This window comes from Lepidochelys olivacea, assembly GCF_965140295.1.
Source record: "Lepidochelys olivacea isolate rLepOli2 genome assembly, chromosome: 2".
NCBI lineage: Eukaryota > Metazoa > Chordata > Testudines > Cheloniidae > Lepidochelys > Lepidochelys olivacea.
In genome coordinates, this window is record NC_140412.1 from 181,738,085 (window position 1) to 181,764,490 (window position 26,406).

At 40.9% G+C, this 26,406-nt stretch overlaps 1 protein-coding gene and 1 long non-coding RNA gene across 3 annotated transcripts in view; one reads left to right on the plus strand and one right to left on the minus strand.

Moving 5' to 3' along the window:
* Window positions 1–583, minus strand: part of SEPTIN7 (septin 7) — a 98,929-nt gene extending 98,346 nt beyond the window's left edge. For both annotated transcript variants that reach the window (XM_084619678.1, XM_084619677.1), the window contains exons 1-2: window positions 538–583; window positions 192–294 (exon numbers count right to left, since the gene is read on the minus strand). In XM_084619678.1, coding sequence (XP_084475804.1) covers window positions 192–294; window positions 538–579 — 145 coding nt within the window. In that variant the 5' untranslated portion in view covers window positions 580–583. The remainder of the gene's footprint in view (window positions 1–191; window positions 295–537) is intronic.
* Window positions 584–19,812: 19,229 nt separating this feature from the next.
* The window catches only part of LOC311516051, a 32,225-nt gene continuing 25,631 nt past the window's right edge, over window positions 19,813–26,406 (plus strand). Inside the window, exon 1 of the long non-coding RNA XR_014710305.1 lies at window positions 19,813–20,364. This is a non-coding gene — a long non-coding RNA (uncharacterized lncRNA). The remainder of the gene's footprint in view (window positions 20,365–26,406) is intronic.

Below are 26,406 nucleotides of genomic sequence, written 5' to 3' on the forward strand. Positions count from 1 at the left end.
ACTGAACTGTATGCCCTAAAAACATACTTTAGAATTGTATAACATTTTAAAAAACAAAAATGGTAAGTAAATATATGTTTTAACTAGCTTACACAAATGAGGCAAACACATTAAAAGCTAAAACTTCAGTTACTCCAAATTCTTTTAGTGAAGGTGAATCACCAATTAAATGCATAAAGAAAACAACTCACCTACTACCATGAGTGTGAATTCAAACCCTCTCTTCACTGACTTTCTGTAAACTTGATTTGGGAGATTTGCAAACCCCACATATCCTTCAAGGTTCTTCTGTTGCTAATACAAAAACAAAAGACATTTAAATAGTCAAAAGAAATGCTTGTAATTTTCTAATACACTTCAGACTAATCTTTGTTAGCTTTTAACATCTGTACAACTGTTATGCCACTCCTGATTAAGTCAAGATGTTTATTCATTAAATTGTAGACAATTTAGTAAACTGCAGCAACAGGCAGAAAACTGGAGTGGGGGATAGCCAGCCATTGTCTACAATGGGATTTTGCATAAGTATAGTTGTACCATTGGGGTGGTACTGGTGCAAACTCCAAGTATGCATGGCATTGCAACAATGTAAAAAGTGACTTAGGCCACGTCAGCACTATAGACTTCTGCCAGCACGCTATGTTGACAGAGTGTGAAGAGGTGTGATCCCTGACTGAAATAACTGTGTCAACAGAAGTCCCTACTGTGGATGCAGTTATACCAGAAAAGATGCACTTTTAATGGTACAAAATATTTGCTTGCAGGGGGTGGTTTGATACTGGCAAAACTGCACTTTGCATCAGTATATCTGCATCCATAATACCAGCACTTTGCTGATATACTTTACCTGTATTCCTATAAACAAGGAAAGCACTCCTAGTATAGACATGCCCTTTTGCTTGCACAACTTAACCCAAACTGAAACGGAGGCAAGTCACACTAGTGCACCACTTCTACATGGAATGGTCACTAGTGCAGCTAGTTCAGTGTGATTATACTGGTGCAAAAAAAACCTACCGTAGAAGTGACATGAGTCTCCTTTTCCTCACTAATAGTTCAGAAGGATGCCTTTTGTGGGGAGAGTTTGGAAGGATGTGGGTGTTGTCAGTGCCTATTTTGTCACTCATTAATAAAGGCTTTTGCAGGTGCTTAATCCTACCCCTTCTTCAAACTAGAACAGTGGTTTTCAATCCACAGGCCACTTGCAGCCCAATCAGCACACAGCTGTGGCCCATGAGACATCCTCAGGGCCATACAGGTTAATTATATATTGTATGGATGCGGCCCACGTAACAGAGAGAGCTGCATAGGAGGCCCACAATCGTAAAAAGGTTGAGAACCACTTATCTAGACCCAGTAATACCCACATTGCTGGTAAGCAGTAGCATCATGTGCTACCTCCTGCTATTGCTTTAAGAGAACCTTAGGATTGTCCATTTCAGATGTGTGCGGGGTAGGGCTTGTTTTTAACGGATAGAAAGTTTAGTTTATTCCTTTATGGCAATGGTTTTAAACTGTTTCTCTCATTGGGAGGGTTGAGGGGGGGCGCACGCAGGCTGAGAGCCTGTTTCATCACTCTGTGCTGGGGTATTACACTTTGATGGTAAGCTGCTGCGTCCACCCCTATGCTATACTGTAGAGGAGAAGTTGCTTGATCCCCGCTCCCACTGGGACCAGGGTAAATATAGCTTCTACATGCCACACAGTGGAAAAAGTCTTTGACAGCCCTGTTGCTATGAAGAAACCCTAGGTGGAACAGTAATTTCCCATAGAGAGTGGAGGAATCCTGTGCTGCCCCAAAATAATTAAGAAAAATTAAAAACCAACCTATACTGGACTATTACCGACTACCACTTTTCTGAATCACCAGTGGGTCAGAGAGTAATATTGTCTTCAATACCTGAGAACAACAACTAGTAAAGTGAATATGTGCAGTGTTTCAGAGTATTCAAGCACAGAACTTCCAGATTTAAATAGGAAGAAGCTCGTGATGGATTTTTCAGTGACAGGTCCTCAAATACTGGATCCCACTTCCCCATTTGATCCAAGGGAACCCAGATCTGTTGATTTCAGGTCATGCTTCAAGGGTTATTTTTTCAGTTTCCCTTTCCCCTTTTGAGCTATAAATCCACAATTAAATTGCGTGAAACAATAGGATTTAGCCCAAATCTACATCATCTTGCAAGTATACTGTGCACAATATTTTTACCAACAGTTGCAAATTAATGTAGTTCAGAGCAGTTATAGGTTATTAGCGTTGCCAGGCTTTTGCAGTAAGACCCTAGGCTAAAAATCTTTAGTTGCTGGAAGAATGCCTCAGTGCATGTGCTGCAGACATTTTGTAAAACAACATTATGGGTGTGTTTTGGTTTTTGTAAACTGAAGTGGTTAAAGCAGTAGGTATCATCATCAGATTTTATTTTAGGAAAATGCTTTTTATAAATATATTTTAAAGAGAACATAAGTTAAAAGCTTTGCTATAGTGCATTTCACACTTGTATCCTTTCATTAGTACTGTCTACACTCAGTAGAAGTGTTGCTGTGATAATCATTCCTGTAACAACAACAAAAAACTTACCTCATACACATCCTGAACCTCTGGAGGAATAAATTACTTTAAAAAGCCAGTTACTCTACAAGCTTTGCTTAGATGCTGTGTTGTCTTTTTAATTAGGGTGGATAAAGAGTTTTTAAAAAATAAACCTATTACAATCATTTAAAGATATGCTGCATCAATGAAACCTTTCTTTTTAATGAATTAAACAGCTTTTAATGAATGAATTAAATTATGAATTAAATGCTGTTTTTTTCATTACACAAAGAATGGAGGGAAGGGAATGCCTAACTTTTGAGGTTAACTCAAGCTTTATAGGTATAGCACACCATCATTGGCTGCATTAAATATTATTTTCAGTCTTTAAAATGGAGTGAATGTCGATATTTATATTTTTCCAAATGTAAATACTTTGTTAGTTGTGTAGTAAAGCTTTTGCATTAATTATTTTTGGTTTCAAATTAGTTGGAGATGCAAAGAATTTCCTTCACCTCAACTATTTCAAAGTTGAGAAGTTTTCCTCTTCCAAACTATGAATTAAAAACTAGGTGAGAGGATGAGATATACCAGTTCTAAAAACCTAACTGACACAGGACCAGATTTGCGAAGGTATATAGGTATCTAATGGCATTTCCAAAACTACCCAAGCAGATTAGGCGCCTAAATAGATCACTAATATCTGTAAATGTAGTGCGTTTTAAATGCAAAACATGTCTTGGTACTTTTTTCCTAAATTTCTTAGGTGTCCTGTACATAAAGGTAGTTTTATTTATCAAAAACTTTAAAATGCTGGTTTTGTGCATTTTTATTGAATTCCAATTTCAATCCAAATGCAGTATGACAAATGCTGAGTAAAAATTACTAAAGAAATGCATCATTCACCATTTTCTAACATAATAAAACAAAAATAACTATCTGAATAAATGCATGTTAAGCTATATAACTGATTGAGGCGCAATGACTGAGTGGTTAAGGTGCTCAACTACAATCCTCAACGTCATAGATTCGCATATTGCTCGTTCTCACACTGGAAGGTGACTTCCAGTTCACCCAGTTGTAAAATGGGCACCTGACCATGGGGTTAGGGCAGTCAAAGGTGGTGAGGCTGGCCACATCACTGTCTTGTGTACCCCTGGCTATGAAACTGACGTGCCTTAAACTGCATCAGCCTGATGAGCCATTGGCTTGGAGGAACTTTGATTTCACTATATAATTGCTTAAATAAGTGTACAGATGCAGCATATACTCCTGGTTAGCAAATTTAGTACAATGTTCATTATAAATCAACATCTTAATGATTAAACACAATGAGAATGAACTGCTCTTCAGGAAAATAACCAAATGTTAAGTGATAAAAATCAAATTTAAATCAAGGTTTCCTGCTTGCTGATTTAAATCATGATTAATCCCATTCTGCTTTTTATGACTTTCTATTTTCCAGCAATTTACTAAATTCTTAGCTTTTAAATTCCTCAAATGTTTTTTAAAAGCTGTTTTTGCTATTATTTCATTGATTTACTTCCACACTGTGAATCACTATACCAGCCCAGAACATCAAGTTTTAAATACCTACAGTAGCTTAACTTTATCCTTAGCTTGATTTTCATCCAACTGTATTCTGTAAAGTTTTAGTTCAACACTTACTCTAACAAATCAACACTGTTTTTTAGTCTAAGAGTAATTGTAAAAGTAATGATACTCACAGCTACTTTGTAAACAACATATTTCCATCATTCCAGTGTTCCAGATATTGAGAGAGTACATCCAAGGGTAACAGTAAAAAGTGATGAATTCCAAGCATTGCAATGACAGGTCCAGCAGCATGCAGCAGAACACCAAGGAAGGGGAGGAAAAATATAAAGTTACTTACATTTGATCAACTATCATTTTAATAGTCTACAGAATTGCTTATAATTTGATTTAAAAAAAACAGATGTTTGTTCCTTCATAGTACAGACTATACTAAATCTGTACAATCATAATTTGGCTTCCTGGAGCCTATGATTACAATGCAGTCTTAGTCCACGATCACATAATACTTTTTCCAACACTACCAATACCTCTTTGAGTGAACAGGATAGATGGGCTCTTCAAATTTGTTTCTCATTCAATGTGCGACCCAGGCCTTTTTAGCAAACACCATCCAAACCATGGACACAACATTATTAATTTCCCCATGATCTTTTCTGTGGCACTCTGACTAGTATCCAAGTGCTATACAAACAATATCTTCACAAAATCCCTGAAAGATGAATTGATACCACCACATTTTACAGTGGGAGAACGGAGGCATAGTGATTAAGGCTAAAATTATCAAAAGTGCCCATTACTTTTGAGTTCCCAATTTAAGATACCTACGGCCTGATTTTTCAGAATACTTAGTATTTTTCTCATATTACTTATGTCCAATGAATAGCTCCAATTAACTCCATCTGCAGTTTGTGCACTCAGCACTTCTGTAAATCTAGCCCCAGGTGTCTTGAATTAGGTGCCCAGAAAATGAAGAACACAATTAGTGGCCACAAGTGAAAATTTTGGCAAGTGTCCTAACCAGCATCACATAGCAACTCTGTGGCAGAGGCACAAATAGAATCCTTTTCTCCAGGGTGGCATTTAAGTACCTTGACCACAAGAGCATCCTTTCTCTTCCTGCCATTCCTTGCCCTGTCCACAGCATACCTCTGCAACAAATGAGGTAGGGGTCCTACAGACAACACCTTTATTCACTACAAAAGCCTAAATTAAATCATGCTCAGTGCACCAGCCATGCCATTCACTGTATGAGGAAACAATAGTATTTGATCATATAATTAAAGACGATCGGAATACACATTTATATGGAGGCCAAACTGAAGCTGCATGAGCAACCACAATTCTGGTATTTCCTAACCTTTGAGGACTTGGCTTGGCAACTGTAATTTTTTTTTTAAATGTAGTTTTAATATTTCTTCATTTTTTAAAAAATAAAGTAGGCAAAAACACACCTATCGTGCAGAACCATACTGACTCCCACATGAATTAAGCGGCAGGTTTGGGACTACTTGAACTAAATGAATAACTTGTAGCGCCCTCCAAGTGAGCCAGTGACTAGAGGGGGGATGAGACAATTTGCTAGTGGCTTTCCCAGACACCTGCCTACATGACGAACCTGGATTCAACTGTACTTTCTGGAGGGAAGTGTTCTTTACTGGTTATATACTTTTTTGTACCATCCCTCAAGCCTGTCTGTACCTCTCTGCTCCCATCCACCCACTGCCAGTTGTGTTTCAGCCACCCCACCCGCCTTCTCACACACAATTCATTCATGGTCAGCTGCTTCCTCTTCCACACTGCCTGGCGACCAGCAGCAGGAGCAAAGGAGAAAGTCCTCCTTGCTCTCAGTTCTGCTGCCTGGTACCACAATGATCCCCATACCTCCCAGCTGCTAAAAGGAGAAATTGCAGATAAAGTCCTGCTCAGCTCCTGCTGCCCCAAAACAAAGCATACTGCGTCGCTCTGCAGGTGTTAGTAAATGCACAGTCTGACTGACACACAGCAGCTGTTTGGAGAGGTAGCATGCGCAGTGCTGAGAATCTTTTGAGACTTTAGCTGCCAGTCTCTAACACATCTCCATTGAGCATTGTGAACTTCATATTTTTCAGAGGCTTGCAACTTGGCATGTAGGCATTCATGGGATTAGCAAGAGGAACATCTTTAGCACCCTGGTGACTCCCAATGCCCTTCCCAAAATGTGGAAGAACTTCTTTTTTAAAAAAGAAAAAAGTCTTATTCTGTCACTAATGTGGGCAAAAAAATTTCCTTGGCGTTAGTCTAAGAAATGGCTGTACTGTACCATTTTTACAGAAACTTTCCCAAAAAGTTCAGCCTGAGTCAGACACCTATCATGGAAAATTCAGCCCAAACAGTTGACATTTGGCATAGTTATAAGCAGCTGAAAGCAGAGTTTGAAAATAGAAAGCATTAGGCAACCTTACGCACATTTGGGAACATTTTATAGAATGTAATGTGCCAAATTGGTAACTTGCTCTTGTAAGAAATCCAGATAAATGGAATGCATAAAGGTTGTTTTGAAAAAACCCTTGTAGTTTGGCACTTTAAGGAACTGCACTTGCTGTTATCTATTTTTCCCCCAGTAAAGAAGTTTAAACAGCTCCCCCTCAGAACCCTATCCCACATTCAGTTTATTTGCCTCTACATTTGTACTCAGCTGGCTACTGGCCCAAGATGCTGTGAATAGGGTCAATAAGTAGAATTTCTAGTTTTAGGTTAAAAGTGACTTCTGCCGGCATGCTATGTTAGGTTAAATCAATAAACCACAATTGAAACAAGTAGTTTGTTAACTTATGGTATATTTAAAGAGTTACAATTTTTACAGTGTTCAAAGATTTTGGTGGACCCTTGAAGTCTCCCACACTTGCTGGAATCTCAAGGCTTCATTGGGGATTAAGTTTCAGACAGAAGTCAAAACACCTCTGAAGACTATTAATGAAGAGTTTTTACTCTAAAGTTTGTTATAATTTTCCTAAACATTAAAAACTAGAAAAATATACTGCTGTTAATAGGGTGTATAATACTATTTCTTCCTGTCACTATCATCCTACACTCCTGAGACATCCCAGAAGCAAAATGACCAGGTAAATACCTGCACACATGCTCTGCAACTGGCAATTTCTGTTATAGTGATATTAGGTATGGAGTACTCGAATGGGGTCATTTAATACCAAGGTGTATAACAGGCCTGTGCAAGGCCCTAGCATCTGCTTTCAAGCAGCACTATCAATCTTGTTTTTATGAGAACTACAAAAACTGGCCAAATTCACATAACAAAACTCACCCTGAACAAGTGCATAGTAGAAATAGCATAAAAGGGAAAACAATTTATTCTGTTTTATCAAATTATGCTTATCCAAAACTTCTGCAAACAGGAAGAATTTTTCCTTTCAATATTCAGAGTTGAAGGTAGAAACATCTGCTAAGTCAATAATGAATAACTGTTATGAACAGGGTAGCAAAGGTTTAGCACTGACAGAAAGGAAACCAGAACAGCTACTCTCACCAGTGGGAGTCAGCTGCAGCCAGCAGAAATAAGGCTTTTAAGAAAGTAGGATAATTTGGCCTTAAAAAAAGAAAATTTAAGGCTCTATCCCACAAGAAAATTAAGCTAACTTTTCCACCTGAACTGATTGAAAGCACCTCTGAAGAGAACAATTACAGATTTCTACTGAAATTTCTACAGTATGCCCGGAGTCCAGCTGACTGAGTCTCAAACCTACCCATCTCATGCACTGTCAACTCAACAGTCATCTATGCCCAGTTAAATTTGGAAGGAGAGCTGGAAACTCGGAAGCTATGAGGAGCATAGCGACTCACTGCTGCTCCTCTTGCTGCAATGCCAGACAGTGATCATCCATGGGTATTGCTCACCAATACTGATAAACCAGCTGTTTTGTCAAAATAAATTAATAAAGGAAACTAAGTTGGAACAGAAGTTTCTCTTTATTAGAAGTGGACAAATTGAGTTTGGTACAAAACTGCTCATTGAAGCAATATTCAACAGCTTTAAAAAAAATCAAACCCCTCCAAATATTTCATGCACGTCTTAGAGATTCCTGTTCTCGTGTTGTGTCTTCCACCCTTGTACACATGCAGACAAGTGGATGTTACAAGAACACCTCTCTCTGAAGAGACAGAAGAATAATTTAAAGATTAAGATTCTAGAATAAATCATTTTACTTACTTCTCCGTAAAAAGAGTGAAAATGTTGAGGTCTCAAAAGCAGACCAACAAGAGAACAGAAAAGCAGCATGATATTGGGAGAGAGCTCAGTACAGAAACAGGGAAGAATATAAGGAGAGTGATGCAAAATAGTATGTTGTTTGTCAACATTCGAAACAGCGCAAGTCCGTAAATATTAATTGTATTTCAAATAGTTTATCCAATAGATATTTGCATTTTATGCCTTCTTCCCACCTCTTCACCTACAGCAGATATTCTGGCAGACGGTCAGGCAACTACCAGCATTAAGCTGAAGCTGCAAAAGCTAGCTAATTATTTTACCCCTAAAATTAACAAAAAAGAAATCAACTTTAAAATGTCTTCCAATTTTCACAAGTGACATCTCAAACTACTATAACTGAAAGATAAGTTTCTCACGGGTTCAGTTGGTGCATACACACAAGTACTGTCAAATTCAGTTTCTTCAGGTTGTGTGGAACATGCGATTAGAACAAAAACAGATGTGGCAATTTGGGAGCAAACAGTATATGCAAATGCTTTCAACTCCTTTTATGACATCAACTGGATTATAAGCTAACAATCCCTTCAAAAAGAAAAAGGTGATTTTTCCCAAATAAGATCGTTTGTTCCAAAATTCACCTAGGCTGTTTTAAAATATATTTTCCATATCTACACAAGGTGAGTAGAAAAATATTTTCCCCTCAGAATATGCAGTTTGATTAATTCATCCTTTATAGCAAGTGTCATCAGATAGTGTTATTACCTTACGAATTCTTAAGGCTGTAAGCAAGTTTTAGTCTTCGACGAATATGTGACTGTCTCTTGCAAATTTCTAGGAAGAGCTGTAGCAAGCAGTAAGAGTGTTTTCCATCTTAAACTCTCTAATTAGAGAGTATTCTTGAGGAAGAGAAGCTCGCTGTAAGCCAGGCAATGGTGTCTGAGTTGAAAGGGAGGAATTGCATGCGTGCTGCTTGTGACCACTGCTGTTCCAAGACTGTATGTTAGTGTAAAAAAAAACCAAACGAACTTCACTGAAAATATACCCAGACTCCATGTTGTGTATTTCTCTTCCGACTGGAAGCCACCATACAAGGCCCTGACATCTACTACAGCTCAGCAGAGGATCAGTATCTTTCTTAAAAATATTCCTGTACTCTGTAGCCTCTTTAAAGGCTTTATCCACTAAAATAAGGACCAAATGTTTCAAATATAGGCACAACTGACATATTGGTAGACCTTCAAATTCCTTCTGCAAACATTTAACTCTGGGAGAAGCTACTGTTAGAGAGTTCAGTCCACTTACTCTTGAACATTATTTTGCTTTTGATATTTAAAGTAGTCCTAATTTTCTTTTCTATAATTTTAAGAATGGATCATTTTTATACTTGCTGTAAACATGATGAATTCTCATTTTAGATCACTGAAGAGCTCTTTAAAGAGGTCTATTTATTCTGACCCTCTCCCCCATGTTTTGGACACCAGTGGTTCCCAAAGTTGAAAACACCTAATTCTTTATCTTTCCTCTTATTTTCCCCATACCAGTTCTGGGTGCTTTTAACACTGTGGCTTATACGAACTAATCCTACCTGAGTTTAAGTAAGAAACTCTCTGTTTGAGGCAGGCTGCGTTTCCAACAACCCCTATTCTTCACTATGTACAACACATTTTAGATACTAAAGCTAAAGCCAAAAATCACAACCTTCTGAACATTTAGTTTTTACTTTTAAATATTGCTTTAAAAAACTGTTTCCATTAGAATATCTATTTGTCAGGATCTACCAGTAAAAAAATGCTTTGTTACATGTCAATTGGATTAGCAGCATTTTGAAAGTTTCTACATTTACTGGAAAGTAATCTAGACTTAATTCTGAGTTCGACTGGAAGCTATCCCCTGAACATCTGAAGACTTCCAGTTTTATCAAAATATTTGGTGGATGGTTATTAGAAGAAAGGAGAGATTGTGAATTAGTAATAATTTTAAGAGTGATGTCAATTAAAAACACAGAAGTTAAGCAATGAATTGGAAAAGTTTGACCAAATGCACTTGAACTATGGTCTGTGGACCACTAATGGTCTCGAGCACAGAGCTGGCTGGTCACATGTTGGTACTTGTTTTCCATTGGAGAATTACAAGACAGCTAAATAAGAATTTTAGTGAACATAACATTTTCAACATAAACAACTGCTGTAGATGTCAAAGATGTTTGCCAGTATAAATGGGAGGGAAGTAGTCTACAAGATTCAACGGATGCATAATCCACACTAACAACCCAAACTAGACTAAACTAAATGATAAAATGTACTGTTAGACAATGATTGCAAATATAGTGATCATACAACTACATAATTTATGTACTGGAAGCTGCAAACCACTAAAATTTAGCCCATTTCTGATGCTGTTCACTCTGGGGCTAAAAATTGACTTTAGTTGCAATTGTTACTACTCCAGATGGTGAGAAAAAAAGAATTCATCCAACAGCGTACTGATTACTAGTAGCTCAATTGCTCCACATGGAAAAGCTGAACCGAGTCAGAGGACTAAAGCTGCAATACTACAAAAAGAACCATTCAGGTAGACCAAAGCATCAGCCTGCCAACTGCGGTTTTCCTCTACAGGATCATCACTGCAGTCATTTTCAAAGCTTGCCCAAGACCAACTCATAACTCATTCATTTGGATAATAAAAATTTAAGAACTCTAATGACCAAAAACACCCAAACATTAGAACAGTCTACTTTAAAGTTAAATAACCAAATAGTAGTGTGTACAGATCACTTACTGAGCATTTCAGATGTGTAAAGATTTGCTGCTTTTAGAATTCTAGCAGAACATCTCAAAAGAACTGTTTACGTGAATAATAAATAAAATCACCAGATACCTAACCCAGTACCTGAAGGTAAATACAAAGATAAGAAAAGGAGGCACTACACAAGCAAAGTCCTGGGGCAACTCCCTGATCAATAGCCCAACTCTTTTGCCACTAGCTACTAGGAACTGGGAGAATGCTGGGATTTCTGTTGCTCGCTCCCACTTGGGAGTCTCCAGTCAAACCACCCTAACTAACAGATGGCAAGTTTGAAGATTACTCTTCTTGAGCTGTATGGAAGAAGACAGCTTCCTGTCTCTTCTGAGAAGAGACTGGAGAGATTTCTACTATACTCCCTCCTCCAGTGATAAAATGTATTGCTTGCCTCTGCTTTACGTATCAGTAACAGCAGCTTGAAACTTACGAATTCTTGACACTTTTGCGGATGCCAGAAGATTCTGAATAGTAATAGTGAAACCCAGTACTTGGTACAACTAAAAACAAAAGCCATCACCAGAACTATCTGCTGGCAATTTAGGAAGACGTTCCTTCATTAATGTACAAATTGTTCTTGTAAGGTTTTCCTCAACCATAAATGCAGAGATACATATTTTTAAATGCAAGCTTATATCCGGCAGAGGTTAATTGTGTAATTTCTCTCATTTTCCAGGGAATAATTCTCACTTGCCTAGTGACAGTAGATTTTTCAAATCCTGATTTCACATTCCTTGGCAAAGCCTCCAAAAGGCAACAAATATAAATCTCAGTGTTTTTTTCCCTTTGCTTTATTAAAGAGTATCTGAATTTAGCTCCTAAATTAATAAGTATTATTTGCATTTTCAGAGACAGAAAAAATCAAGATGGGTTTCCTAGCCCCTTTCCACTTTGGAAATTTCCAGTGTTCCAATTAAAAATTAGTTCTTTTTAAGCCTGCATTTGGAGCCCAAATGTTTGAGCCTTAACTCAGAATTCTACCATACCCTAATACTTTAAAAATCAAAAATTAAATATACATTTACAGAATCTTTCATTCCAGAGGCTCTCCAAATGATTTAAGCTTTATCCATCACTGAAAAGCACCAACTTCTGTAGCAGCTATTTAACAGTAGACAAAACTACATAAAAAATTTAGGACAGATCAACTACAACTACAAGGTGAATTTAGCTAGGCAAACTGCCCAGGATTAACACTCCACTTATGAAAAACGCAGGGAATCTTTAGTAGATGCCAGTTTATCAGGATCTCAGTTTTACATCTTATTCAAAAAACAGCATCTCCAGTAGCATACTGCCATGTCATGATAGGCCACAGGTTCAATACTGCCAGACTGAAGAGTGTTACCTGCTTAACCACCAACAGTACTGACTGAAGCTTGTGAGAGTATATTTTGTCTTTCAAAAGTTTTAGGCTATGTATACACTACAGAGCTTACAGTGGTACACCTGTACTGCTGCAGCTGCACCAGTGTAAGGTCTCCCATATAGCCACTCTATGCCAACAGGAGAAAGCTCTCCTATCAGCATAATTAAACCGCCCTCAAGAAGTGAGAGTAGCTATGTCAGTGGGAAAGCATCTCCCGCCCACAGCACTGTCCACGCTGACAGCTCTGTTCACATTGGTGAAGCTTATCTCGGTCAGGGGCAGTTGGGTATTTTTTTTTTTTTAAACATCTCAGCCAACAAAAGTTTTACCAACAAAAGTGCTGGTGTAGACATAGCCTTAATGTTTAACATTAGAGAGACAAGGTGGGCGAGCTAATATCTTTTATTGACCCAACTACTGTTGGTGAGAGACAAGCTTTTGTGCTTACACAGAGCTCTTCTTCAGGTCTGGGAAACATACTCAGTGTCACAGATAAATACAAGGTGGAAAAGAATATTTAGCATAAGTGGTTAACACATATTTCACTCAAGGTGAAGTTAACACCCCTCCAGTCATGGGAGGAAAGGAAGGCAGGGGAAAGCAGCTGGGGGGGGTGGGGGGGGGAAGACAGTGGCTTATAGATTGTTGTAATAAGCCATAAATCCAGTGCCTATTCAATCCATGATTCGGTGTCCAGCGAAGGTATGAATTTAAGCTCCCAATCTTATCTTTTGAAAATGCTGTGCAGGTTCCTTTGAGGATGAGGATCGATGTGTCAAATATACAGTGATTGTTTTGTGAAAAGCATTCACCCACGTTTAACACGGTGGAATGAAAGTGAAGTTTTGTGACTACACCAACAGCAAAAACCTCTTTTGCCTAGAGCCTTCTGCCAAGGCAATTAATTATTCTGCCCCTGGGGGACTATGGGTCAAAGACACTCACTCCTGAAATCCCTAGACTGCTACCAATTTTCAGGCTAATTAATGTATAGGAAAGTGTATATATTCAGCAGTGTGGCAGCCCAAAATAGGACTTTATTTCACTGTTGCTTATTATATTGCACTCATTTGGCTTAAAGGGGGCCAACTGAACTTTAATTTTTGGTTTTATAATACCTCCCCAAAAAAAAAAAAACAGATAAGACCCAAAAAGTCCAAGTACTAAGTACTTAAGTCATTTGTTGCACTCCAAGTAACCACCTCTCTTAGTAGCTGCAGTTTGTCAGATCACTTTGCAGATGGACCACAAACTCCAAAAGCTGTTTGTTGCAACCCCCAAGTTTCTCTGGATTCCACTGTGGAACCCATTTCTGTAATTATTCAGGATTAGAACTAATGTTAGGTACTTAGGGTGGAATCTCCTAGAGGTTAAGAGGGGAAAAAATGGAAAACAAATATAGCTGATTTGAAAGTTCAGGAAGAGAATACTAAAACTTTCTGAAAGTCCTTGTAGAAGGACAGAAAGATAGATGCTAGAAGATCACAACAAATCAAACACTGGTATATTAGGTTTTCTTCTGATGCCCTACAGGGACTTTAGTGTTGTTCTTGAATGCTCTTGATAATTGTGACCCTTGCTCATTACGTCAGATTTTTTAATTATTAAAAATGTTTACTTCTGTGTCTGTATCAATTACTTTTTAAAAAGTTATAAATAAGGAATGACTAGCGAAAGCAGCATGGGGAAAAGGTAATATTTCATACATTTTAAGGTCAGAGGTGACTATTAGATCATCTAGTCTGACCTTCTGTATAACAAGCCATAAAATTTCATCATGACTAAAAAATACTTTCCAGAAAGGCATCCAGTCTTGATTTGATAATTTCAAAATGAAGAATCCACTCTTCCACTGGGAGTTTGTTCCAATAGTTAATCACGCTCAAAAATCTGTGGTTTATTTCTAGTTTCTCTCTCTTTTCCACGTACTGGTTCTCATTATGCCTTTCTCTACCAGACTGAAGAGCACTTTAGTACCCAGTATTTTTTCTCCATCAAGGTACTTAAACACTAATTAAGTGACCTTGATCTCTTTGATAAAGAGACTGAGCTCCGTGTAGTCTGATTGTGGGGCATTTTTTCTAGCCCTTGAATCATTTTGGGCTCTTCCCTGAATGCTCTTCAATTTTTCAACATCCTTTTATAAATGCTGACAGCAAAACTGGATGTAGTATTCCAGTATTGGTCTCACCAAAGCACATTTTTATTGTTTAGATGCAAAACTTTCCCCATCTAGATATAAATCATTCTCCATGGTACCTGAGGCCATTATCTGTTTTACGACAATATTTTTCAAAACTGGTTGCAATCATCTATACACTAAACTTTTGCCCTTAACATTTTGTCACTTTAAGAAACAGTGCCATTTTCCTCAGGAGAAAATTTAGAAAAAGAAACTTGAAATGAGTCAAAACTAAACTACTAGGAAACAAACTCAAGTCCGTATTCTCATTCCCTTCCTCCCCCCATGTGAATAAAGTGATTTAAAGAGGCTAAAATATGCAGAGTACTGGTCTTTCTGACAGCACCAACGTGTTCTGTCAAGCATGTGATCTGAATGTTAGTCTTCCAGTATCCAGGGATCTCAAGCTGATTCTATCAGACTTTCAAATGGGATATAGTAGTGACAGCCAAGAAGAGAATGTGTCAGTATGAAAAAACTGGGCGACGGTGGCACGATAAAAACTATGTTGTATGCAGGGTAATGTGGTTCTAGAATGATATCTAAGTGCCAGGATGTGAGTCAGAACAAGATTCATTCTTTTATATACTACAGACAAACTGGCCACTTTCCTCTTGAGAAGTGCTATTTTCTATGTTTAGCAGCATGGTATCTACATGCTCTATTCTTAGGGATAGCTAAGAGTACCCTAAACAGCAATTTTTCTCCTATCCATACTTGACCAATGCAGTAAAATAGGTTTTGCAAAGCAGCTGCACTTATCTCTGAAAGTGAAGCTACAAAACACAGAAATGCATCCGATGAAGTGAGCTGTAGCTCACGAAAGCTTATGCTCAAATAAATTTGTTAGTCTCTAAGGTGCCACAAGTCCTCCTGTTCTTTTTGCGGATACAGACTAACACGGCTGCTACTCTGAAACCAGAAAAAATTTGATTAGTAATGCAAAAAATCCCCTACCAAAAAAAAAAAAAAAAAAAAAAAAGAGTTCCCCCATCCTGGTACAAGACATTAAAAACAGTACTCTTAAAACTGTGATTAAAACAGTGGTTAAAAAAATTTACTGATCAACTCACCACTGGCAAATGGGAAGTTCTCCAGGAGAGTTGGAAGAAGAAGAGAGATTACCAAAACTATCAGATTCTACAGAATTTAAGCTTTCATTAAAATTAAGTTTCTAGTCCCTGCCATTGTGAAAAAGCTTCACATCACCTATGCTGACACTCCTCCTCGCCCACAACCCCTTTTTGTAGCCACATTTGGCTAAGTATCCGCAGACCACTAGGTAAGTACAATTTATACAGTAGCCCACAGTTGAACACCACTCAAAATTCAATTACTAATTTAAACACTGCTCAGGCAAGCTATTCAAGTCATGACTAAAATACCACTACTTACAGAGAAAACACTTGCAGATAGCTTGTGTTATTCATGAGTGAATAAACCAAATTTCAAATTCAGGAACATCTCTAACATGCACATGACTGTGTATTCTCAATGGGTTAAGTGGACATAAGCCCTATAATAAATTTAAATAAAAAAAAATGTATACCAGAATAACTACTATCCCAATCACATCAAGCTACAAGCCTCATCCTATAGTTAGTTCTGTGAGTAGGCACTTGCAGGAGTGATTACAACAAAACTTACTAAACATCTATCATCCCATTCAGACCTCACAGGTACAGTAACCATGGATCTGCTGCTCCTTTTGAACTAAAGCATTCAATTATTTCTGTAACATTATGACCATATGGTTTACATAACCTCAGTTACTCTATTAATAACCTGCCCAACCGACAAAGGACAAGTCTGACCCCAACCAGAGCAGGTAATAGAAACTATCAACTCAACAGCTGTATGCCAGTTTTAAAGATAACACACAACTTTTTTCCTACAATGCAAGATCCGAACAAAGTTTTCAGATGTATACAGTCAAAATCCAAATTCGGGACTACCAAGAAAACACTTGTTTTTCTTTATTTAGAATTTAATGTCTGATGGATGTTTTTGTATACTCTTTGAAGATGGTCCATTAAAATCATTTAAAGAACACATCTAAAGCACCATTTTAAGTGAGAGAAGTTCTAAAAGAAGACAAGTTATTTGGTTTTGTGGGTAAACTGAAGAAAATGCTGTGGTGTTTTATCAGAACATAGTTTAGAGTTCTGCTGTGTCCGTCTCAGTCCCAAGAGGATGAACTCCCAGTCTTCTCTTTTACATTAGCAGATATAAATTTAACACTTTTGTTTTATATTAACAAGCAATATTAAGCATATTACATGCTTGAATCTTATCACAGAACACCTGCATGTTTACAGTAGCAGCGCATAAATTGAGTAACAAGTTACATGCATCCAAAAATGAAGTTACCTTTGGGGACACCTATATAGGGTGATCAGTTTAAAGTGACCAATCCAAAAATTACTGATCTATTTCAATTTGACCAAAAGAAGACATGCCTACAGTTACCCCAATAACAGGATGAGCTAAAAGGTAGTTAATTTGTCCGTTTCAGGGATTATAAAGATTCACTCAGGCAGAAGCAATAGATTCTGACATGGTCTAAGTGGATACTGATATTTCAAAGTGAGGTCCTAAAATATCCTATCAACCCCTAAATGCAACATCTGGATGATTCTGTAACTGTTATTTTTTTAGTCACTTTTCAAAGCCTGTATTCACACAGAACTTTCATTTATTGGTGCTGGTTGTTAAAGTGTCTGCTACAAAAATGCAGATAATATTGCTTTAAGCTAGAAAACAAATGCTGCTCTGCTTTGGATTTCAATGCTATCAGCCCCAATCTGCTTATCAATTTTATACTAAAGTGTGATGCAAAAGTGTTACAGGATAAGGAGACATGGAAGAGTTACTCCAAAAATGCTTAACACAGTACTTCACATATGCACAAAAAAAGTGCAAAAGACAACTATCCCATTCATTCACTAATACTTTCAGCAAGTAAATGCTGTAAATCCCACCTACATATGTTTTAAGGGAGAGGGAGAAGTTCCAAGTTACAGGGAAGTGTTACGTTTCCCTTCTTCCCTAGAATAAAGTACTATGTCTGCACTTTAAAAAAAGCCACCTCACTACGATAACAGTTAATCTAATATATTGTCTCTCTCATCTGACAATTTACTGATTTTCTTTAACTTAAATATTATACTCCAGCTAGACTCTAATTCAGGGTTAACTGGGAAGAGAGAGGAAATGTAGGGAGAAAAGGGCTGAATATCAAACATGCTAAGTTAAGATACCTTAAAATAAATTTAAATCTCCTTGAACAAGTACTGTCATCTAGGAACCACCACAGTGATCCAATTGGTGTGTTATTCTTATGATAATCCTAGCTTCATAGCCCCCAGTGAAAAAAATCAGTTTATATAATTCAGCCTACATTCTGGTACTTTAGTACCAATAAGGCATTGTTACAGAGTTTAAAGAGGTATTCAGAGTAACAGCCGTGTTAGTCTGTATTCGCAAAAAGAAAAGGAGGACTTGTGGCACCTTAGAGACTAACCAATTTATTTGAGCATGAGCTTTCGTGAGCTACAGCTCACTTCATTGGATGCATACCGTGGAAAGAGGTATTAACTACCTTCAGTGAAATGAAGAGGTGTATCTAATTTTCAAAGTGCTGAGTACACATATATACACAGCCAATACTGATATTTCAGGCTTGTTTTTTTGTTTTAATTGGACAGGGGTTTCACTAAACACATTAATACAGAGCTTAGACTTTTCAATGTACAAAAGCATATATCTCCTCTGTGAACTTAACTTTTCGGGTATAAAGCATTACATAATTGAGAACCTATATATCACAGTGCCTCTCAGATGAAGATTATAAAGGACAGTAATAAAGAACAAATTATAAACAAGTATTCTCAGATAAGACATTACTCCCCTGAGCCTCTGCTGTGTTACTGGGTCTTCACAAGGAAACATGCCCAAAGCTACATCCAAAGATATGTAAATGTTACACTTTACATACTTTTACCTTACTTTCCTATGGACTGAAGTCCTATTGCAACATAAAGTCACAGTATCTTAAAGTAACTAATACTTCCCCCAAAGTTGCCTATTAAGTTTTGAATATCCTGTCACAACAATTATTTGGTCATCTGTCTTAAAAAATTAGTTAAGGCTTAGTCCAAAGCTCTTCCGTAGGTTTCTTTTTAAAAAATTAATAAAATAGAAGTTGTGTGTCTTACATTTATTTTAAAAAAATCTTCCAAGGGACAAAAGGTACATAGGTGGACTAGTTGTAAATGAATACTGAGCAACTCATTTACTATCACTTCAATTACAACGAAAAATCAAATACATCATGAGACCCAGAAGTCTAACAATACCGCAAGCTCTTTTGGGGTGTGACTGGATAACTCAAGTGAAACTGAGCTCTCATTCACAATACAGGAGGGGGCTTTGGGGGTGGGGTGGGAAGAAAGAGGTTAAAAACGTGTATATACATTGACTATGAAAAAGCTTTATAAAACACCCACAGCTCACAGTAACTAAGAGGGGAAACATGCTGCAATTTCTCTCGTATCTCACGCTACCAAACACACTTTCATTTCCTGCCCCCCCCCCCCGCTCTATGATTTCAGTCCCACCCGCTTCTCTCCTGCATATTTCTCCTGCTTTAATTCCTGCTGCAAATTCCTCCCTCCCAAATTTGGGCGCAAACTAGAGGGGAGGGGGTAAAAAAAAAAAATCTCTCAAGCATTTCCGATTTTGCACCGGTTTAAAAAAAAATTACAATGCAGGAAGTGGGGGGTGGGGGCGCGCGTTGGAGCCCGGGGGGGGGGGGCTGGAGCCAGGCCCAGTTCGGGGAAGTGTGTGTGTGTGTGGGGGGGGGTGCTGGAGCCATCAGCTCTGAGGATGCAGCGGGGCGGGGTCCCGCGGCGGGCTGCGCCTGGAGCGCTGGCTGCGAGCGAGGTCTCTGGGGCGGGGTGGCTCCGGCGCCTCGGACTGGAAGGGGGCGGCGGCTGGGCCATGCCCGGCGTTACAGCCTCGCGGGCGGCAGAGAGACCCACCGTCCCCCCTGCCCGTCATGGAGACCCCGAGCCGCCGCCCCCAGGAAACGCCGCCGCCCCCCCCGCTCCAACTGTCACTGTCCCGGCTCCGAGCGCAGGGCGGGCCCCGGGCTGGACACTCACCCATGGCGCTGGCGGCGGATCTGCTGCTGTTGACGTTCCTCCACCTCAGCCGCGGCGGCACTGACCGAGCTTCCCCCTCCCCCCACCAGCCAACCCCCAGCTACTGCTGCTGCCGCCGCCGCCGCTGCCTCCGCCCCGCCGATTCGTTAACGTCCCCTACGCCGATTCCGCAGCGTAGCCACCCTGCACCACGCCGCCCCTACGCACGCGAACAGGCGGGCTTGCGCTTTCCCCACGCCTCTCCTCGTACGCAGCAGCTTCCGGCCTTGCGGCCTGAGATCCCGGCCACTCTCGAGAGATTTGACTATTGCCCCGCCCCGTGGACGTGCCCGGGGGCCATTTTGAATCCGGGCAAATGCGGCCGATGAGACGCTGTACTGTCTTGTATCTGCGATGTTCGCTGGGCTCAGCGTCAGGAGGAAATCCCCCTCTCTTCGGACTGAGCCACGGTGATAGCAACGTATTGGGGGGGGGGGGAAGAGCCTTGCCCAAATCAAAGATGGCTGACAAGCAGGGCTGCGCAAGGCGGCTACTCTAACGCTTTCCACGGGTATTCTGGTAGGGTCGTTACTCTCTACGCCGTATAGAAGCTAACGAAAACTCTGCTGCGATACGTTTTCTAGTCCCCCACAAGCCCCGTAAACTGATGTCACCGATTTACGGAATTAGCGTAAAAGAGGCCGAGGCTGCGGAAAAGCGCGGGCAGCGAGGAGGAGGCGGGAGGGTGGACGGGACGGGACGGGGAGGGGAGGGGAAGTGAAGTGAAGTGAAGTGAAGTAGGCGGCTGCCGGGCGGCGTTGGCGGGACGGGCTCCTGGTGCTAATTCCATATTCCAAATCTTGGTGCACTCGCCTTCGCACCTGCGCTTGCCCTGCCCAGCGCGGACTGGCTCAGGCTGCTGCTGCGCGGGGAGTGTCAAGGAGCGAGCGGCTCCCTCTCTGTGCTGTGTGTGATTTTCTTCAAGGAGATGTTTGGGCCCAGGGGTAATCTCTTGCTCACCCGTGCCCGTCCTCAGTCTGGGGAGACCTTCGCTTTAGTATCAAAGTGCAAACACGCCTGCCTGCCCCCAACCATGTGGCCCAATAACAAGCCATCGGCTCCTGTACACGCCTTGCTCCATACTGTGTATTTTACATTCATGTAGACCGCTTCTTGCACTCTACAAACTGAACATTCTGCCCTGCTGGAAAGCAGCTGCTTCTGGGGTGGAGAGCTGCAATCAAATACACAGCTAGAGCGCTCCACACTGTGAAGGGTAGGAAGTGGGAATCTTGCCCAAGAACATTTGGGCAAACCTCTCATCTTATGAAAAGTGTCATGAGAAACTAAGTTATTGTCTGGCTATTTTATTTTTTGTTAAAATGACTTTCCTAATTAAGTCCACGTGAACTTCTTCAACTATAATTGTAAATACAAACAAAAGAGATTTGAAAGAACTAAATGAAGCTGTCTAAGAAGTGGAGGTTGTGGATATTTAATTATCAATCTTCCTCTGTCAAATTCCTGAAGTGTAAATAATGGCCAACCTTTCCTGCTGTCAGCAAGTATTAATTTGAATCCTGTGTCCCAGGAGTGAATGAAAACTTTAAAAAACAAAGTAAAACCGTGCTTGTATGTGGCAGTTTTCAGAAGGAAGATAAAACCTTTGCAGGAGACTCAAGGTGTATTCCATCTGCTCCTTTGGAACTGTTCTGATAATATGTGCTGTTTAGTTCAGTCTGGTGCATTCCAAAGACAGTAAATTGGCTCTTCAGAAATATTATGAGTCAGAGGTAAATGCCATCACTTGCAAGGACGGAGTAGCAGTATCTGAGAAGAATGAACACCAGTAAAGGCAGACAAACTAATTCCATATCTCATTCAAACACTAAGCTCAGAGTTGAGAATATTGCATTTTTTATATTTGGGCCAAAAAAGCCTTGGAACCTTTCAAAATCGTGTCTTTCAGTGCCAACGCTGAAGGCTCGAAGGCCCAGATCCTCAAAGGTATTTAGGTTTATAACTTCCATTGATTTCATGGAAGTTAGGAACATACGCCGCTTTGAAAATCTGGGCCTAGATGTTTATATGTGTGGTGTGCAATTTCAAACTATTATATTATTATTGTGCCAGGCGGTGTACAAACATGGACTAAAAAGATGGTCTCTGCCCTAAGGAGTTTACAATCTAAGTGCTTTCTTTGTGCTCCACATAATGTTATAGAGGTCTGTGCTTGCCAGTTCTCATCACGTTAATTATCAGTACTCTACTGTAGCGGGGAAAGAGCTAGCAGAAAAGAGGGAATATTCATAGTTTTAACAAGTCTTGTGGTGTTACGTCTGAATGCAGTTGATTTCCTGCCATTTTGAGAATGAATTTTTAAGTGCAGAACTGTTACTGTTGGTACAGAAGGAGCTAGTTTTATGTCTAGTAGTGATGTCTCAGTATCATACATTGTTGTAGAAGGCATAGGGATACTTATGGGTATTCTCTGATTAGTAGTGTTGTTAGAAGGTATAAATGAGCAATGAGAGAGAGAGACATAGATGAAACATATTGTCTACCCAATTTTATTTCTTTCCTAAACTCTGTATAAAAATACATCTAGTTGGTAGTTAGTTACTTTTATTATGATAACATAGAGAGCAAACACTTCTTGTGAAAGCACTGACGGCACATACTCTTTAGACTTATATTAGAGAAGATATGCATCACCATTCTTTGTGGTTCTATCCTGCTTCAAGAGCTGGAACAGTTACAATATTATGTGGTTCTGAGATGCCCGAGAGAGAGAGACTCTTATTATCTTTGGCCACAAGGCTGCCCGATATTATCTACTATAAGTTTGTATCTTTCTTAATAGATGAGAAGAAACAATCCTTTTCACTGTAGTTGTTTTGGATGGCAATGTCCATGACATTAAATTATAAGTACATGGCTTTTGTGGTCAATTGATAAAATAAATAAATAAATAAAAACAACATTTGATAGCCATAATAGTTGTTTATTGCACACACAGTATACACCAACAACTAATCCATAAAAAGTACAACACAGTGGAACAAACAATAAGACAAAACAAGAAAAATAGAATTATTTTTCTCTTATAAGGGTTTCAAGCTGTTGTGCTTCATTTTTCCATGGTCTTTTCAGTAATATCACATTGCATACCATATCTAAAATAGGTAATTTATTGGGAGATGTTCTAAAAAGAGAATAAATTGTTTCAGAGTAGGTCTTTTAAGTGAGAAATTGCTTGATAGATTAACTGGTGGAAAAAAAAGTAGTGGAATGGATACATCCATCCTGCTCTCTCTGAAATCAGAGGCAAAATTGCCACTAACTTAATCTGAAGCAAGACTGAACCCAATCTCATTAAATCTCATTTGGTTTTTGTGAGAGGTTAATGACAGGTTCTTAAGGGCTGCAAATAGCATTTTTTTTTCTCTTTTCATACAATAATTAGGAGCATAATTAGGAAGGTCGGTAAAAAAAAATAGTACATTTTGAGAAGAAAGAACAAAAAATGCTGATGTCTGAGGCATTCTGTGTCCAGCATAATAAATGCTGTAATGTTAATTTTTAGGGCAATTTACTCTTTTTTTCTCAGGGTAAGGACTTTGGCCTGGATCCACAAAGGGACTTAGGCATTGCAACACAGTGTTGTAATGACTAACTCTGTGGATCACAAACAACTCTGTGATCCACAAAACTTGAGTTAGGCTCATAGGCTCCATAAACAATGAACTGAGGAGAGACAGGCTATGAAGAATGTGATCAACAAAGCCAGTATGCTGGGGGGGAGCCACATAAGCATGGGCAGCGGGTGAAGCTTCCCCTGGTGGAGGCTAGCTCACAGCCCCGACTCTTCTGGCTGCGGCCCCACCCACACTCCACTCCTGCTCTGCCACAGGTCCCACCCCACTCCAGCTTGGCTCTCTCCCCTCTCAGCCCCCCTCCCTCCGCAGCTCAGAGTGTTCCTCCTCTCCTCCCTCCCTCCCCGACAAGGCCCTCACCGCCTGCCACTCCTTGTGTCCCTCCTCTCCTCCACCCCCACAAGGCCTTCACCACCCACCATTCCCGGAATTCCTCCATCTCCCCTCCCCTGTGAGGACCCTGTCACTTGCGCTCTCCATATCCCTCCTCTCCTCCACGCCCCCCCCGCACTGCTCACTGCATCCCTCCTCTTCTCCACACACTCCCTCCATGAGGCCTGCACGGGAAAGGAGGGACGTAGGGGGTGGGGGACACCTCACAGGGAGAGGTTGGAGAAGAGGAGGGACTTGAAGAGGGGGCATGGAGGAGAGGAGGAACACAGTGAGCGGCAGGGACCTCCAGAGAGGGAGGGTGGAGTGGAGGAGAGGAGGGACTCAGCCAGGCAGTGGTGGATGGTGGGGGCCTCAGGGAAGGGGTGGAGCAGGGACGGGAAAAGGCAGAGCGCAGGCAGGGCCACCATGGCCCAGGCATCTGGTGTCAGGGAGGCAGCAGCTGCGCCAGGAGAGGTTTAGCCTATTGTATCTGCCACCTGTTCACATATGGGAGAGGCTGACAAAAGGCGTGTCCTAAACCCCGTGTCCTAAACCCTGCCCCTCTCCAGGAGATAGGTATTTGAGTCAAGGCTGCAGGGAAGCCGCTCTCTCTGCTTGGGAACCGTAGCGGGAAATCCCTCTCCTGGAGTTAGGCACTTCAGTCATTCTTGTGAGGTGGGAGACCTAGGGTCCAGTCCGTCTGCTCCAATGACTCTTAATTATTTAATCCAAAAAGGAACAGCTGCAGCCTGAGAGATTGAAGGAGCCCCATCTCAGAATATCCCACAGACTTGTGGGAAGTGCACTCTCCTGAGAGCTGGGGAACCCTTGTTCAAATCCTTTCTCTCCCTGTGGCTGAGGGGGGATTTGGATGTGGGTCTCCCACATCCCAGGTGAGTACTCTAACCCCTGGTTTAGAAGTTATAAGGTGGGCAATGGCATCACCAACTCCTCCACCAGTGGCTGTTTTGTGTGGAGGGAGGCAGGTGCCTAATTCGTTCCCACAAGAAACACCTTTGGTACCTAACCCATATGACTCCATATGGCAGGTTCCCAGTTGTGGATCGCTAAGCAGAGATAGACAACTCCCTGCTGCCCAGACTTAGTCACCTAGTCTGTGAGAGGGATGGGGTTTAGGACATGCCCCATTCACTGGTCTCTCCCTTTGGCTAGTTTAGGCAGCTCCTCACCTAGTATTCTGGCTTTTGTGGATCATATTGTAAGGCGCCTATGTCTTCCCATTGATTGTATAGGAACTTAGGTGCCTAATTCAGGCTTTGTGGATTGCAGGGTTGTTCCTATGATTTCTAGTTATGTGCTGCAATGCTCAGTGTTGCAACACCTTTGTGGATCCGGCCTAAGTACCTTTGTGGATCTGGGCCTTCACTACTACACTACTAGAATTAGGAAAAATTAACTTGGGAAGGAAATTTCAAGGCTGCTGTATAAATTGATTAATTTAAAAAAAACCTGCAATTTGTTTGTAAAGTGACCAGCACCTCTTGCTAGAAGCTGGGTTGAGAATGCTCAGCACCTAAATAGGAGGCACATTGTCCTCCTCCAAATCCCTCCTTAAACCTCTCATTTGCTGTGATGCCTACAAAAAACATCTTGACAACAGTTAGGCTACTGGTGTACTGAGAACACAACCTATCATGCTGATCAATATTGTCTCATAGTTTCCTTGCACTTTCCCATCTATTTGTCTGTATCCATCTGTTGTCTCTTGTCTTATACAGTAAAAGCTGTGTTATCTGGCACTTTACCAACAGGAAAGCTCTAGAAACCTGCATTTCTGATACCCATTAAAAGTCCGGTTGGTGCGAGGCCGACAGGTTCCATACCTGGCTCCACATGTCTCCCTGAAAGCAGTGACATGTCCCTGCTGCTCCTAGGCAGAGGAACAGCCATGGGGGATCTGTGAACTGCCCCTGCCCTGCTCCACCACAAGCACTGGCTCCGCAGCTCCCATTGGCAACTAACCATGGCCAATGGGAGCTGTGAGGGTGGTGCCTGAAGGTGGAGGCAGTGCGCAGAACCGCCTGGCTATGCCTCCGCCTAGGAGCATCAGAGACATGTTGCTGCTTCCAGGGAGCCGCTTGAGGCGAGCGCCGCCCTTATCTGGCACCCCGAGCCCCCTCCTACACCCCAACCCCCTGCCCCGAGCTCCCCCCCTCACCCAAACTCCCTCCCAGAGCCCATGCCCCGCACTCCCTGCCACTCCTCAACCCCCAGCCCTGAGCCCCCTCTGTGACGGGTCGGATCGGATCACAGAAACCCCCTGGGGGCTGCCAACTGATGTGCCAAGACTATTTCTGCCCCTGCCTTCCTTGCCAGCTTGGGACTCCAGAACCCTGCCTGGCTGTGCCAGACAGGCTTGCTGTCCACAAACAGAGACCCAGGTCTGAACCACGTCCCCTAACAGCTGTAGGCTTAACTAAAAACAGCTTAAGAAGTGTTCCTGTCTTTAACACTCAGATGCCCAACTCCCAATCGGGTCCAAACCCCAAATAAATCCGTTTTACCTTGTATAAAGCTTATACAGGGTAAACGCATAAATTGTTTGCCCTCTATAACACTGATAGATAGATAT